At 45.1% G+C, this 14,745-nt stretch overlaps 1 protein-coding gene across 4 annotated transcripts in view; it reads right to left on the reverse strand.

Annotated features, from left to right (window-relative positions):
- Positions 1-14,745, reverse strand: part of KIAA1549L (KIAA1549 like) — a 255,126-nt gene that overhangs the window by 52,322 nt on the left and 188,059 nt on the right. For 3 of the 4 annotated variants that reach the window (XM_039233362.1, XM_039233359.1, XM_039233361.1), the window contains 2 exons: positions 11,497-11,624; positions 6,133-6,311 (listed from right to left, as the gene is read on the reverse strand). In XM_039233362.1, the coding sequence (XP_039089293.1) occupies positions 6,133-6,311; positions 11,497-11,624 (307 nt within the window). The remainder of the gene's footprint in view (positions 1-6,132; positions 6,312-11,496; positions 11,625-14,745) is intronic. The other variant, XM_039233360.1, reaches the window with a different exon arrangement.

Raw genomic sequence — 14,745 nt, forward strand, 5'->3', positions numbered from 1 at the left:
TGGCCAACAGGTGGGAGGTTTTCATCAGGTCACAACTCCTACAAAACTGTCCTAGGCTTCACCTCAGGTCCTTTAAGCCAGCCAGACCCACCTATGTCCCATTCCAAAACCAGCCCCCAACAGTGGGCCACAAACAGTGTGGAGCCTGACACTCACCTACATCACTTGGACCTTCCATCATGGGCTTCTTCTCCCTAGTCTACCCTTTGTGGTGTAGGGATGATCCCACCTAAACTCCCTTGGTTCCCCTGTGTGGGAGCTTCTGACTTGGTGCCCTATTTCTAGCTCCAGCTCTGAGGAACCCAATGGCCTCCCCTGGCCATTTAGCTGGTGCCCAGATGGATACAATAGCCAGTTCCTGAAGAACCTGAGTTGGGATGAGCTTAGGGAGAAGAGAAGAACAGACATGCTGTTCCCAAGGTCCTTCTGCTCTACCAACCTGCATGTGAGAGCTTATTTTTGTCAATCTGTATCTTTTTTGAGAGATAGGTAATTCTGAAGCCTTGTATGGCCACTAATGCCAGGCAGTTTCTGCTCTATGGGGCAAAGCCAGTCTGGTCATATCAAAAGGAACATGGCCAACATACCTTCTGACTTGTCAAAGATACAAGCAGATGGCTATGTTAAATAACTAACAAATGATGAGGAAGTTACACCCACGAATGAAGCTGAAGGATGAATTCAGCCTGACACCTACTGGATTATACAGAGGACCATCAGAGCTGTCTGTAATCGGATTTGACTTTATGAATACAACCATGTATAGTGTTGTTACTATGTTTTATTTAAAATAATTTTTAAGAGAGTTTTCTGTAATTCATAAACAGAAATACATCCAGTGGTAAGATATATATCAACCTACAGGATGAGGCCCAAGGTTCACCAGCACAAGGCTCCGTGTTAGATGTTTTTATTTTTACAGCATACTTTCTCTAACTTTTGCAAAGATCTCCCCAGCCTGAGCCCTAATGATATCTTTAGGCTGGTAGCATCTCACAGGTCTTAATTGTTCCCTTATTCCACTTGTCACCAAGAAAACTAGAAGGGAGAAGAAGCTGGTATGACATCCTCTGAGCCAGGAATCCCAATTCTGGAATCTCTGCTTAAGCAGCATTCCAAGAGAGCTTCCAAGTCAGAGATGAGAGTTAATATCCCAGTAATCAGACATATCAGTATCACGTATTTCCCGATATGATGCTGACAAAAGGGCCTCTCACCCCGTAGTTATGCCAAAAATGCATAACTTCAATCCAATCATGAGAAAACATTAGACACACCCAGACTGAGGGACATTGTACGTGATAACTGGCCAGTGGTCATGAGACAAAGAATGGTCACAAAGAATGACTGATGAACCGTTCCAGACCGGAGGAGACTAAGGACACAACTAAATGCTATGTGGGATCTTGGACTGGATCCTGGGAACAGGAAAGAGACATTAGCTGGAAAACCAGTGAAATTCAAATTAAGTCTGCAGATTAGGCAATCACAGAGTACAAATGTTAATTTTTTCGGTTTGATAATTATTCTGTGGTTACGTAAGATGTTCACACCCGAGGTAGGTAAAGAGCCGATGGGGCTTTTTGTACTATGATTGCAACTCTTACGTCAATCTAAAATTCTGTCAGAATAAAGACATTTGAATTTTTTTAAATGTTTATTTATTTTTGAGAGAGAGAAAGACACAGAATGTGAGCAGGTGAGGGTCACAGAAAGAGAGACACACACACAGAATCCAAAGCAGACTCCAGGCCCTGAGCTGTCAGCACAGAGCTTGATGCAGGGCTCAAACTCACAAACTGTGAGACCATTACCTAAGCTGAAGTCGGCCGCTTACATATAATAACATATAATAACCAGAACTCTGATATAATAACCAGAACTAAAACTAAAACCAAAAAATATCTGGAAGATCTGAACAATGGGAGATCACTTTTCCAATCAGTGGGATACCTCCTCATAATCACCATCCCAAAGGCCACAGCAATACTGCAAATGTTTAAGATACAAGATAGGAAGTTGTCTGTAGAAGATTCTAACATATATATGAGTTTGATCAAAAGTTTGAGGAGGAGGTACAGAAAATGAAAACAGGATGTGCTAAGACAGTGAGATTATAGTGATTTTTCTTTTTTCTTCTGAACATTCTATGCGGTTATTATGTTTTCTTTAAAATAATATTTAAAAGAATTACCCATAATTCATAAAAGGAAAATTTATGGCTTTGGGATTGTGGTTTCTTCACTGAAACAAGTCAACCATAAGAGAAGAAGGAAGAAAATTATAAGACAATCTGCCTTAAATGCTACAAGGCAGCAAATTACAGAGGACAGTTCAGGGCTCTTTTCCAATCCAAATGCCAGCAAGGTCCATTCCTTTAACTACCAAAATGGAACAAGTATCCATTTCTGGACAGGCAAAATGCTCATCTGTTCTCCTACTGGGATGGGATGATGGGCCTGGCAGAAAAAGGGAGTGATATGTTGAATTTAGCTAAGATCTAGAATATGTCCCCATATTCACATAGCCAAGGTGGGGTTTAAAGATCCAGGCATGGCAGCCATTATCTAGGTCCACACTGGGCAGGACATCCTGATCAAGAGCAGTTAGCAGTGCATCAGTGACAACCTCAGAGGTCTGCAATCACTGGGCTGTTTGTCTCGTGGCAGAAGTGTGCCCAACAAAAGACTCGGTGGGCGTGACTGGCTTTGAGAAGATATACAGGTCCCCAAATTATAGAACCAAGAAATATAAAATGATAAATGATCAACAAATCCTTGTTTGTTGGCTGACTAATAATAATAATAATACCAATGATAATGTACTTATTGTGTGCTAAGCACTGTCCTAAGGGTTTTACTTATATTAATTCATTTGATCTTCCCAATAGCCCCATTTTACAAATGGAAATACCGAGGCACAGAAAAATGAACTAACCTGACTAAGGTCACAAGAAGAGTAAGTAGAAAGGCTGGATTCAAATCCTTGAAGAGTCTGTGCTCTTTTAAGCACAATGCTAGTTTTCACTAATGGGCCACAGTGAGTCAGAGAGAGGGAAGGAGCACTGGACAGGGATACAGGGGACCTGTACATCGTATCATGGCTATCACAATAACTACTGTGTGACTCTGGGCAAGCCACCTGACCCTCTGGCCTGTTTCTTTGTCTAAAAAATGGGAAGACTGGCAGAGAAGTGCTCTGTAAGTCTATAACCAGTTCCTTCTAAAAATGGATGAACCTTGGGCCTAAGGCCCCCAGCCCTGCCTCACCACACTGCCCCCCTGCCTTGCACCCTCCACAGGGCCAGGCCCCTGCCCACACTGCTTGCCTCCCCTGCATGGGGACCTGCAGCGACCCATGCCTGGGGCTTCCCAGGTTGGAGTTGTCTTCCCAGCCCCCCAAGGGGAGGAAGCAGAGATACCTGTGGCATAACAAGCCCTCCTACACTTACTTAGTGGCCATGGTTGCCTGAGTGGTCCAGGCCACACCCTCCCACAGGCTGAAGCTGGCCCAGCTTATCCATCAGGTCCAAGCCACATTTCCCTTCTTCAGGGATGACTGTAAGGGCTGGAAGGATTCCATCTGCCACAACCTCTCCTCCAACCAAGGTTCCCGCAAGGTGCCTAAAGATGCCAGGAAGCCCCAGGTCAAGGGCAACTTCTGAGTGGTCATCGTGAGCCTGATGCCAGATGAAGGGCTGGGGTCGTACAACACGGCCCTGTGTTGGCACTGGCAGAGCAGGGGCATGTGGGGAGACTTTGCCAAGGACCTGAGCCCTTACATGCTGCATAGCTGATGATACCAGCTCCCCGTTTCCCAGCCACCACCCAGGGAGGGCATTAGCATAAAGTCTTTGCTAGGGGACCCCAGGGAGGGGTCACCATGGAGCATCCCAGGTCCAGCTGGCTCTGGGCACAGTGGTGAGGAGGTGGTGCACACTCCAGTGCTGTCCTCTGAGAGGCCTCTGTGGCCCCTTTGTCCCTTCCCCAGGCTCAGCAGAGCAGAGGGGAAGACTTTCCAGGGGGGACCAGGAGGCTCTCACCCCTCTCCCCTGAGCACAGAGCCTGCCTCTCCACTTACTGCAGAGTACCCCAGAGCCTAGGCGGGTGACCAGTGGAAGTCAGAGGCCTTCACTTTGGGGGCAGCTGCCCATCTCCTACTTGCCTATCTACACTCCCAATGTGACAATGCCCTTGACCCCACTACTATCCATATCCTATATCCCCAGTGCCCACCTTCAACTGGCCCAGCCTACTAGGGGGTGGCCCCTGAAATGCACAGCCCCTCATGGTTGTTCTGGGATCCAGATGCCGTCTTCCAGGGGATGCCCCTCAATAAGAGCATTTATGATGCATGGGTTAGCCACGTCCAGGATCCAGCTGCCTCCAAGCCAGGGGGCTGCTCTCCTGAAACAGCTTGTGAGGCTCCCAGGGTAGGGGTGCTTTTTTCTCCTACCCCTTCCTGCCACCATTGGTTTGTTGGGAAATCAAGGCCAAGAAGACCAAGAGGTGTCTGTGACCACAGAAACACTAGGCACCAGCGGTGCTGAGAATCCACGATGTTTACTGGAGTACCCCACAAAGGGCTGTGACCCAGCTGGGCACCACCCTGGCCCCAATGGTCAGTCATGCCACTTCTACTTCCAGAGGCAAGACTGGAAGGAATGGGGCTTTGCTTGGAGTAGCGCCTTCCTGATCCTACTCTCTCTGGCTCTCTCTCTATCCATCTATCCTTTCTTCCATCCATCTTCCCTATGTGTCACTTCCCCTCCCTGGCTCTGGGATGGGGGAAGGAGAACTAAATGGTGGCTCCAGCATAAAGTCTTGTCCTCCCTCATCTGCCTGGGAGTGAGGGAGCACCTTTTTGGGGAAAGAGAACAGTAAAGGAATAAACCAAAAACAAAACAACCCCAAAATTGATGAACTTCAACCCATAACACCTTTATGCCAGCTCAGTCTTCCCATCCAGAAAGCAAGAGGAGCTTCCTGAATCCTATGTGACCCAGATGGGGGAATGAGGATTAGCTCCTGATATAGTTTCAACACCAAGATATACAGGGGCCTGGCATGTTCCTTGAGGTGTGATGGCAAAAAGGCTTTAAAACCTTGGAAATTTCCCACACATTGTAGGTAACAGCAGCAGAGTATAAACAAATGAAATCAACAGTCAACACAACAGCAGGACAAAGACAGACAACTGAAGTATGTGCATATATGCACGTGTGAGGTTAATGTTCACATGCAAGTTTCACATCACATGTTCTTAAAAGTTCATAAATATTTTCAGCCTACTGACCATTCTGCTGTGGGAGGTAGAGAAATGGCAGATACTCTTTCCCTGGCTTGCCCTCTCGCTCTTCTCTAACCCACCCCTACCTACTCTCCATCCATCCTTCTGTTTTCTTTGGTTAAATCATCATTCTCTGGAGTATGTTACCAAATTTTTCCAGACTCTTAGGAAGATGGATTAACACCATGATATGCAGTGATAGCCTCCTGGAAGCAGTCAGGGGGTTGTTTCAAGCTTGCTAAAAGGAGAAAAAGTCATTTCAAAGCCCATGTAGCAGACCACATTCCTGTCTGTACCATGGTATCTCTGCTGGCTCTTTATCAACTCAAACCCCTTCCATCCTACTACAACTGGCACCCATAATGAATAGTCTAGGAGAGCTACCAAACAAGGAAGAAGGTTGTGTGTAAGGGGGTGGGGAAGAATTTCTGATGTCTCTCTCCATAACTACAGTTTTAAAAAACCCATAATTTAAAAATAAACTCCACTCTCAATGCAGGTTTTGAACCCACAACCCCAAGATCAAGTGTCACATGCTCTACTGACTGAGTCATCCAGGTGCCCCCATAACTACAGTTTTTAAAAAGTCCCCTTGGGCTTCCTAAGAAAGGCAAAAATTCCTCAAAAACATCACCCAGCAAACTCATTTTAGGTGACTCGTGTCCTGATTCACCCCACCCCCCCACCCCAAGGCCTGTGCACACGGAGGTAAAAATGACCGATAGAGCCCTGTATTCCTGGATGCAACCTGCAGCCTGCATTCCCAGGTGGAGTCTTTGAGTCTGAATTCCCAAAGGCCTGGCTGCACTGGCTCTCCCTCGCTCTGGGTCGGCAGGTACTCACCTCACCGTTGAGGATGGCCGACTCCTGGCTCCGGTCCGAAGTGGGATGCACCACGGGGAGGGCCGTGGGTTTTATCGCAATGAGCTGCACAGATCCAGAGGACGTGTCGAAGGGATCGGCAGCTGCCTTGCCAGAGTTGTCAAAAAGCACTGCTCCTTCCTCTTCATCACTCGCAGGCACTGAAGCACAACATGAACACATTGATTTTTATTGTGTAGGGGAGCTGCATGATCCTGGGGGAATGTGTGTTAAGGCACAATGCCTAAGGACATGACTTTATTCAAAGTGACCTCAGCAACAACAGCACCTGGTTCTTTGCCAAGGGCTCGCTATTGTTCAAGGGTTTCTCTTAAGATCTATACAATTCATTCCTCCACTGCATGATCAATGGGTAGGAAAGAACCATAAAGGTTTGAATGTAAACAGTAAAAACCATTCTTTCAAAATTGTGACAAAATGTTTTTGGAGTTGGAGATGAGAGATGAGAAAAGTACAGGTTGACCAAACCTGGCAACGATTCTTAACAATATGACAGTCAAAAGAATAACAGCATTCAGTTCAGTCTATGCCACCAAAGCCACTCATTTTTGTGCCATGTTAGGGTAATAAGTCTTCCCTGGTCAACCAGCCACAGGAATTGCTGCTAACACTTGGTTTATTGTTTTCTTTCTCAAGGCTGCTTCTCCAACAATTTGGGTTTGGGTTTTTTCATTTGTCGAAACAAAAGGAAGCTAAGAAATAGCTGCCAGAGAAACTAATTTAAAACTATAGACAACTTCCCTAATTAAATAGGGTGAATTCTGCCTACGCTCTGTTAAAGTAATTCTCCCCTCTGACAGAGAATTCTGCCCTGATTGTTGGAAGACGCCAGTCTGCCTCGTGCTTCCATAACTAAGCTGGCGGAAGTTCCAGGGCCAGTGGTATCTTGCTGATTGACTTGTGCTTAAAGCACAATCCCATTAGGTAACTCTAAGAATGACAGTTTATCGAGCATGGCCGGGCAAGACATAAATTAAGCCTGTTCAAACAACCAGACCAGTAGGCACTTTGGGAGCAACATAGGTATTCTATAAAATATGAATGTAATAGAAGTGTATTCATCTCTCCTACTACTTGCTCAAGAGATTGGGATGTCATTTAAATTACCGAGAAACACATGGTTCGTATCATATTGTCACTTTATCATAATCATAGATTTGTCAAATTAAGCTGAGTAAATTGTTATTTTACAATGGGTTCAAAACACCTCATAGTCTAACGGGCTGGAATTGGAGTATTTCGTGGTTCTGTGGACTTATTTGCAAATAGCAGGCCACCAAACAGCCAATGACAGAAGAAAATCTCTACTCATACATCTTTTAGAGTAGAGTTTTGTTGGGCAATTCTTGCCTGTCAGACCTGGACAACTACTATGAAAGCCATCTACGGCAGCCAGCCTCCAAGATGGCACCCACTAATTCCTGCTTTCTGATATTCACGGTCATGATGAATAGGACTGACCCGTGTAACCAAAAGGAAATAGCAGAAATGACAGTGTGTTACTTCCAAGGCTAGGTCATTAAAAACAACAATAACAACAACAAACTTTGTGGCTTCCACCTTGCTCTCTAGTGGATCACTTACTCTGGGGAAAGTCAGATACCATATTATGAGGACACCCAAACAGCCCTATGAAGAGGTCCATGCAGCAAGAAACTGAGACTGCTTCCAATAACTATGCGAGCAAGCCATTTTGTAAGTGGATTCTGCAGTCCCAGCCAAGCCTTTAGATGACTACAACCCAGGTCAATATCATGTCCATGACCTCCTGGGGTACTCTGAGCCAGAACCACCCAACTAAGCCACTCCTGAATTCCTGATCCACAGACAACACAAGCTAATAAACATGGATTGTCATTTTTGGTTGCCAGGTGTTAGGGATCATTTGTTACGCAGTGATAAATACCTAATACACCTAAACAACCTCTCTCCTATGAGCTTCCACTCTTGTTGTCCTACCTAAGATACATAGTCACAGCAGCCAGGATGATTATGTCTTCAAAAGGTAACCAGATCACAGGACTCCTACAATCAGAACCCTCCAAAGTCTCATCTCTCTCAGAAAAAAACCCTGAGTCTTTGTGAGTTGCCCCTCACCACCAGGCTGAGCAACTTTCCTACCTCTCGCCTTATCCACTCTGCTCTGGCTACAATGGCCTTCCTGAATGGCCTACATCAGGCTTGTTCTCACCTCTGGGATTCTGTATGAGGTGTTCTCTCCTCTCAGAATACTCTTTCCCTAGGTCTTTACAGGCCTAGTTCCTTCTTATTTTTCAGCTGCAGCTTGAAAAAGAACTTCCTTATCCACGAATCTAAAATAACCTGCTCACCGGCTTGTTGTTTTACTTTCTTCATAGCACTTATCTCTGCTGACTTGCGTTGATTTAACCTGTCCCCATCTCTGCCCCTGAAATATAGACTTCATTCTTGCCTACCCTTTAAAAGGCAGATGCCTATTGCCTTTAAGGATGTCTCATGTGTAGTTGGCTTTTAATAAGGGTTTTCTGAATGGAGGAAGGAAGTAAGGAATGACTACAATTTCCTGACTTAGAAAAGGAGATTGTTGTTAGTTGTCAGTACCTGCAAAACAGGTGAACATGTAAAGTTAAAAGTTCTGTGATCACTAAACCATGCAAAGGGTGAAGAGATGGTACAGAGCAGTTTTACTGATTCTGGGTTGTGACACTCTCACCTCCTACCCTGTGTGGGCAGAGTAAAGAGAGAGCATAGCTGTACCGCGGAAGTTGTACAAACTACAGTTCTTGCCCATCCTTATTCTCAAATAAGATTCAGATGTGTACAATAATCCCTCTAGGTTTACAAGAAAAATAATTAGTTATCCTGCCCCCTGCCAAAAGACTGACAGAAAAAGATATTACATTAAATATTGATTTATTAAAGTGTGGGAGTACAGGAAGTTGGTGGGAATATTTGATGCATAATTAGTCCCTAAAGGAAAAAAACGTAGGAGAATGCTAAAGGAAAGGGCCACAGCTAACCTGTGGAAGTGTCCTAGACACCATCACATCAGCATCATCATAAATGCTACTGTCCCCAATCTAGTTGTGTCTTACTTTCACTGTTGGTTTTAACTTCCATAAATCAGGAATTCCTTCCTTCCTTCCTTCCTTCCTTCCTTCCTACCTACCTTCCTCCCTTCCTCCCTCCCTCCTTCCCTCCCTCCGTCCCTCCCTTCAGCTTATCTTTCAATCCAATAAAATATACTACTGATATTTTGGTGAACTCTAACCTAGCGGATATATGAGAATGTAGAGTCCTATGATTAAGAAAAGGATAAATGTAGGTGCTATGGAAGGTCCACTCAGAATTCTGATGGGTTTCACATCTACTGGATTTCACCTTAAACAAATTGGTCCCATCATTTCTATGTGAAAATTTCAAGCAGAACCTCCCTGAATGGGAACCTGAGGTACAAGAGAAGCGGCCAACCCTGAAAACTCACTGGGTTTCCTTCTGGCAAAAAAATAAAATGCAATGAAGCATCATAAACCCGGAGAAAGGATGGCTTTTTAATAGAACAAACATATTAAAACCTTAACATAGCACAGTAATTGGGTTTCATTCATGCAAGCGGCTCTTGTTATTTCTGAGATTGATATTTAAACAATCAAAGTGACCTAAACAATAAGAAGGCAGGTAGAGAGGTGGAAAAACAAGAACGGAAGGCCAGCAGGAACATTTTGGGCAGGTCAGTGTCTCCCCAGCCAGGGTGCATAGTGATAGGGTCTGAAACAGGCCCTGCTCCCTCCTCCTCTGTGGATCAAGTGCAAGGGACAGAGAAGGGCATCATCTTGTAAATGTGATTTACTGACAGAGGAGTCTGTACATTGTACATTTTTAACCAAGCAAAAGGGCACAGAACAGTATGTACATTGATTCGTTTTATTAAAAAACAAAGCAATACAACAAAAAAGATTGTGTGTGTTGTCATATGCATAGTAAGAATGTCTGAGGAAGACATATACTGAGTAATTCAAGGTCATCTGAGGGCCTGGGTGGGTGATGGGACATGTGTGGGAAGACAGACTTTGATTTGACTTCCTATATTTCTGGGAAGCCTTCTGTGAGCTGGCTTGGCAGAGAGGTGGTAGGTAGGATTGCTGGTGGTCTCAGGTAGGGTAGATATTCCAAGAAAACCCCACATGCCAGACCCTGATTCTGGTGCAGAAAGCACAGACTCTATGTTACAGACCATGGGGAATTCAGTAGCAGAAGAAATTCAAGAATCAAATCAGTATGACAGTTAAAAACAGTGCTTTATATAATGGCTGGAAATGGGAATGGAGATCACATTTTCCTTGCAGAAGACAAATCCATTGTGTAACATTATTCCTCGTCTTTCTTTTTTGGGTCAGAAAAAAAAAACCCAAAAGAATATTCTGGAACTATCTCCAAGAGAGAGTCCCTGAACCACACTCCATCAAATTCCTTTAAAAGGGAAGCACAGCTAACCCGCATGCCAGGCTGTCTGGCTTTTCATGTGGCATTTCTGTAGGATTCCACCTAACAACCCATTGAAACCTGAAAGCCATTTCTTCTAATCTGAGTGGCAGCACCAGGTACTTGAACCTGGGCTCCAGTCAGCCAGCATCACACATGGAAGGGGCGCGTGGAGATGGTGGTCAGGACAAAGGTAGGACCAGGAGGAGGGGACACACAAGAATGTCTGACAGACGCAATGTATAGATAGTGCAGCCACACAGTAAGGTAGTTCCGACGACTTTTAAATAAACCCCAACACCCATCCTTTATAGGGAGGGAAAAGATCTGTGTGAGAGAGAAACCAAACAGTTACGTTTCCCTGGAGACTAAAGGCAGAAGCATGGGCTGATTTTTATGATGACAGATTTATTACTGTGTTATTTTTCCCGGGAGAGGTGGATTGGCGGCATCCGGATTTACTGTAAGAGACTGAGCCCCGAAGACTTATCAAGGGAGTCAGGGCAAGAACATGAGGGTAATCTCCAAAACCAGCAGTGAGTCAGAGAGCTGCCATCCAAGTGGACCTGTGGCTGGGAATCCTGTCAATTCAGCCAAGAACTAGAGACATCTCAAAGCAAATGTCAGCTCAGGATGCACAGAGCTTTTCTAAGGTGCTGTTCAACTCTGTGAGAACAGGGAGCAGAGGGCGTGAGACACAATAATCCAGAGAAGGGGGAGAGGCGATACCCCAGGAGGTAGGTAGCAGACTCTCCTGACCTTTCTGGGGCACACCAGAGAGAAGAAAGTAGGGCTAAAGCACACATGTGTGCAAGTGTGTGTGGGAGGGGCCCAGGGGTGGTGATGGTAAGGAGAGCTTCTCACCATTTCTCTTCCGTGCTTCCTCCTTTGTCACTTTCTGCTGTGCCATTACATTCTGGGGCGAGCGCCTCCCTGAGCTGGGCTTCCCTGATTCCTTGCTGATGACAGAGCCATTCTCACTGGGCGACCTGCTGGAAGTAACCATAGCAACAGGGAGACCGTGAGTTTTGACTCCAGCAGCCTCCTCTCAAGGTTATTTTATTTGCACAGTTTATGTCTGTCGCCTTTCGTTCTGGTTTTATCCGCAAAAAACCGATACAGGAAAAGAAAACACGAGAAGCCCCACACTGCCGCGTGGGTTAAGCAGCTGCTCGCTGTGAAGTGCATCATTTATGTGAAGCGCTTACCTCAGAAGAGAAGTTCAGTGAGTGCAGCCCTCAGGTCCCATCTCTGTTCCATTAACCCCCAGTGTCTATGGAAACGGCGGTATGGCGTTTGTAAGTATGCCCTCCTTTTAAAACACAGCACTTTGCAGAGCATTGATTCACGTGGCATCTGCAGGGACGTGCATTACACACGGTTCTCTCTGCCTATTCCCTTTACAGAATATACTTTGGCCACTAAAGCCTAAGTCACTCCCTCACTGAGGTCTTTATTCTGTCTCTCACATACCTGCCCGTGTGCACACTCACACGTTCTTTCACCGTGTTAACTGGTAACCACTTATATTTGAAACTACCAATTTAAACTACTCATTTCTTGAGGAAATACTTCATGTGCACCAGCTCTGTGCTGGGCATTGTGCCAGGAATACTGGTACACAGAGCTACTGGGACACCACCGTGTTCTCCAAGGGCTCCCCCTCAGAAGCACCAAGTAGGTGCCAAGGACTATGCAGACGCTTTCAAAACTGTTAGTGGATCATTATGACAAGCCACTGGTTCGGTGACTGTCACCCTTGTTTAGCAAGTGAGGAATGTGATGGTCAAGGAGGCGGGGTGTTTTATCCTGAGCCGAGTTGGGAAGTGGCAAATCAGTCCTGGAAACCAGGGCTCCCCCTGTAGGTAAGGGCTCTCCCTCCCACACCAGAGCCCCTACAAAGTCCTACAATGCCCTCCGATGAGGCGGGCCTCACACAGGGAAAGCCACAGGGCCTTCTCCCCTTCCCTTAGGTGGGAGGTTGGGGGGGGTGATTCTGGTCTTCCGGAACTCTGTGGGAAAGGGGCTCTCAGAGCCCCTGCTGGCATTCATGCTCCCTCAGGTCTTGGATCATCATAAAGTCCAACTGCCTTCCCTTCTGTGGAGACAATTAGGAGGCAGATATCCAGAGGCCTCAACAAACTATTTATTCTTCTCTGTCAATTGTTCAGATTCAGAACCTAAAGGCCCCTACAATGGAAAATTGACTGGAATAACACTCAGTACTCAACCAGTAAGTAAGTAGCTTCTTAAGTAGAAGCTATGTACCTTTGTAGATGCTCTGTGTCCTTCCCCTCCCCTCTCCCTCTTCGTCCTATGGGTATTTAGAATTCTCAGTTCTGTACTCTTAAATGTACTTCAGCGCCCCAAAACCATGACCAATGACAGCGCCCACTCACATCCATGGGGTAATGCAAAATCTGCCCAGAGGGTTCCATACAACAGCAGAGCCCAATGAGACGTCCTTGCCAAAGTTCCACAGGTAAGTGTAAGTTTGGGAAATGTTGTTTATAATATTTCTTCTTTGGATAGTCCTGATGCACATTAACATATCAAGGGCTTCATCAGTCCTACCATATAGAGTCCTATCATCTCCTGTTATTGAATCCAGCATTTCCCAGTTTATTTGGCACCAAATCTCTTTCACCATAAGAAAGAAATACAAAGAATGCAGCTTGAGAAAATATGGATAAGGCATTAATTAATTAGTTAATTAATTAATTTTTTTTTTGAGAGAGAGAAAGAAACAGCGTGAGTAGGGGAGGGTCAGAGAGAGAGAGAGGGAGATACAGAATCCGAAGATAGGCTTCAGTCTCTGAGCTGTCAGCACAGAGCTTGATGCGAGGCTTGAACCCACGAACCGTGAGATCATGACCTGAGCTGAAGTCGGACGCTTATCCAACTGAGCCACCCAGGTGCCCCATGGATAAGGCATTAATTTTTTTTTAAAGATTTTGTTTTTTAAAGTAATTTATACCCCCAACATGGGGCTTAGACCTACAACCCTGAGATCAATAGTCACGTGCTCCACTGACTGGGCCAGCCAGGCGCCCCAGATAATTTATTAAGTACATATTATTTACTCAACAGCTACTTGATCACTGAGTGCTGGCTGTATAAATATACATACAAAGAGAAGACATAAGCCCTTGGATTATTTTCAGAACCTCACAGTTAATGACACCTATTTTTCCAGCTGGTTTTATTAGGATAACAAGGCTTTCACTGAGGTCCAGAAAGGAAGGAAGGGGAAAGCCTTCTTGTAACCTATTTTTACATTCACGAAATACTTAACAGCATAGCATTTGCATATTCTTTCCTTCATTTGATCCTGAAACAATTTTCTGGCTGTTACTCTCACTCCAGGGAAAGGTATGAATGAACACATTTCTGGAGAGAAACTCCAACTCTGCTTTATTCTTTCATCCACTTGTGGCCTTATGTTTACATGGAGCCATTAACTCAAACTTCTGGTCAAAAGCGTAAGGTGAGATTCATGTGTGTGTCCACTCATATGACAGTAACAAAACTGTTTCTGAAAGCAAGAAAATGCCACCTGTGAGGCTATAATTTTAGGCTACTGAGCTCAATAGTCCCCCTCTTCTGGGGACGGTGTGAGTGGAGGAGGGGAAGAGAGAGAGGGAGAGAGAGAGAATTCCAAGCAGGCTCTGCAGTCTCAGCACAGAGCCCAGTGCAGGGCTTGAACTCATGAAATCATGAGATCACGACCTGAGCCAAAACCGAGAATAGGACACTCAACCAACTGAGCCACCAAGGCACCCCCCAAAAAGATATTTTTTTAAAGAAATCTTTACATGATTTAAATCATTCAAGTAGAATGGGTAGAAAATAATTTTTATTCTTCCCAGCAGTGCTATGTTAATATTCTAATTTTAGCAATTCTATTTACCTCTTTTCAGTGTCCTCTAATAGGTGATAAATAAGTTTTTTTTTTTTTTAATTTTTTTGTTTTATTTATTTCTGAGAGAGAGAGACAGCATGAACAGGGGAGGGTCAGAGAGAGAGGGAGATACAGAATCTGAAACAGGCTCCAGGCTCTGAGCTAGCTGTTAGCACAGAGCCTGATGCGGGGCTCGAACTCATGAACTGTGA

The sequence above is a fragment of the Hyaena hyaena genome, unplaced genomic scaffold (genome assembly GCF_003009895.1).
Source record: "Hyaena hyaena isolate Hyena2069 unplaced genomic scaffold, ASM300989v1 scaffold_74, whole genome shotgun sequence".
Lineage (NCBI taxonomy): Eukaryota > Metazoa > Chordata > Mammalia > Carnivora > Hyaenidae > Hyaena > Hyaena hyaena.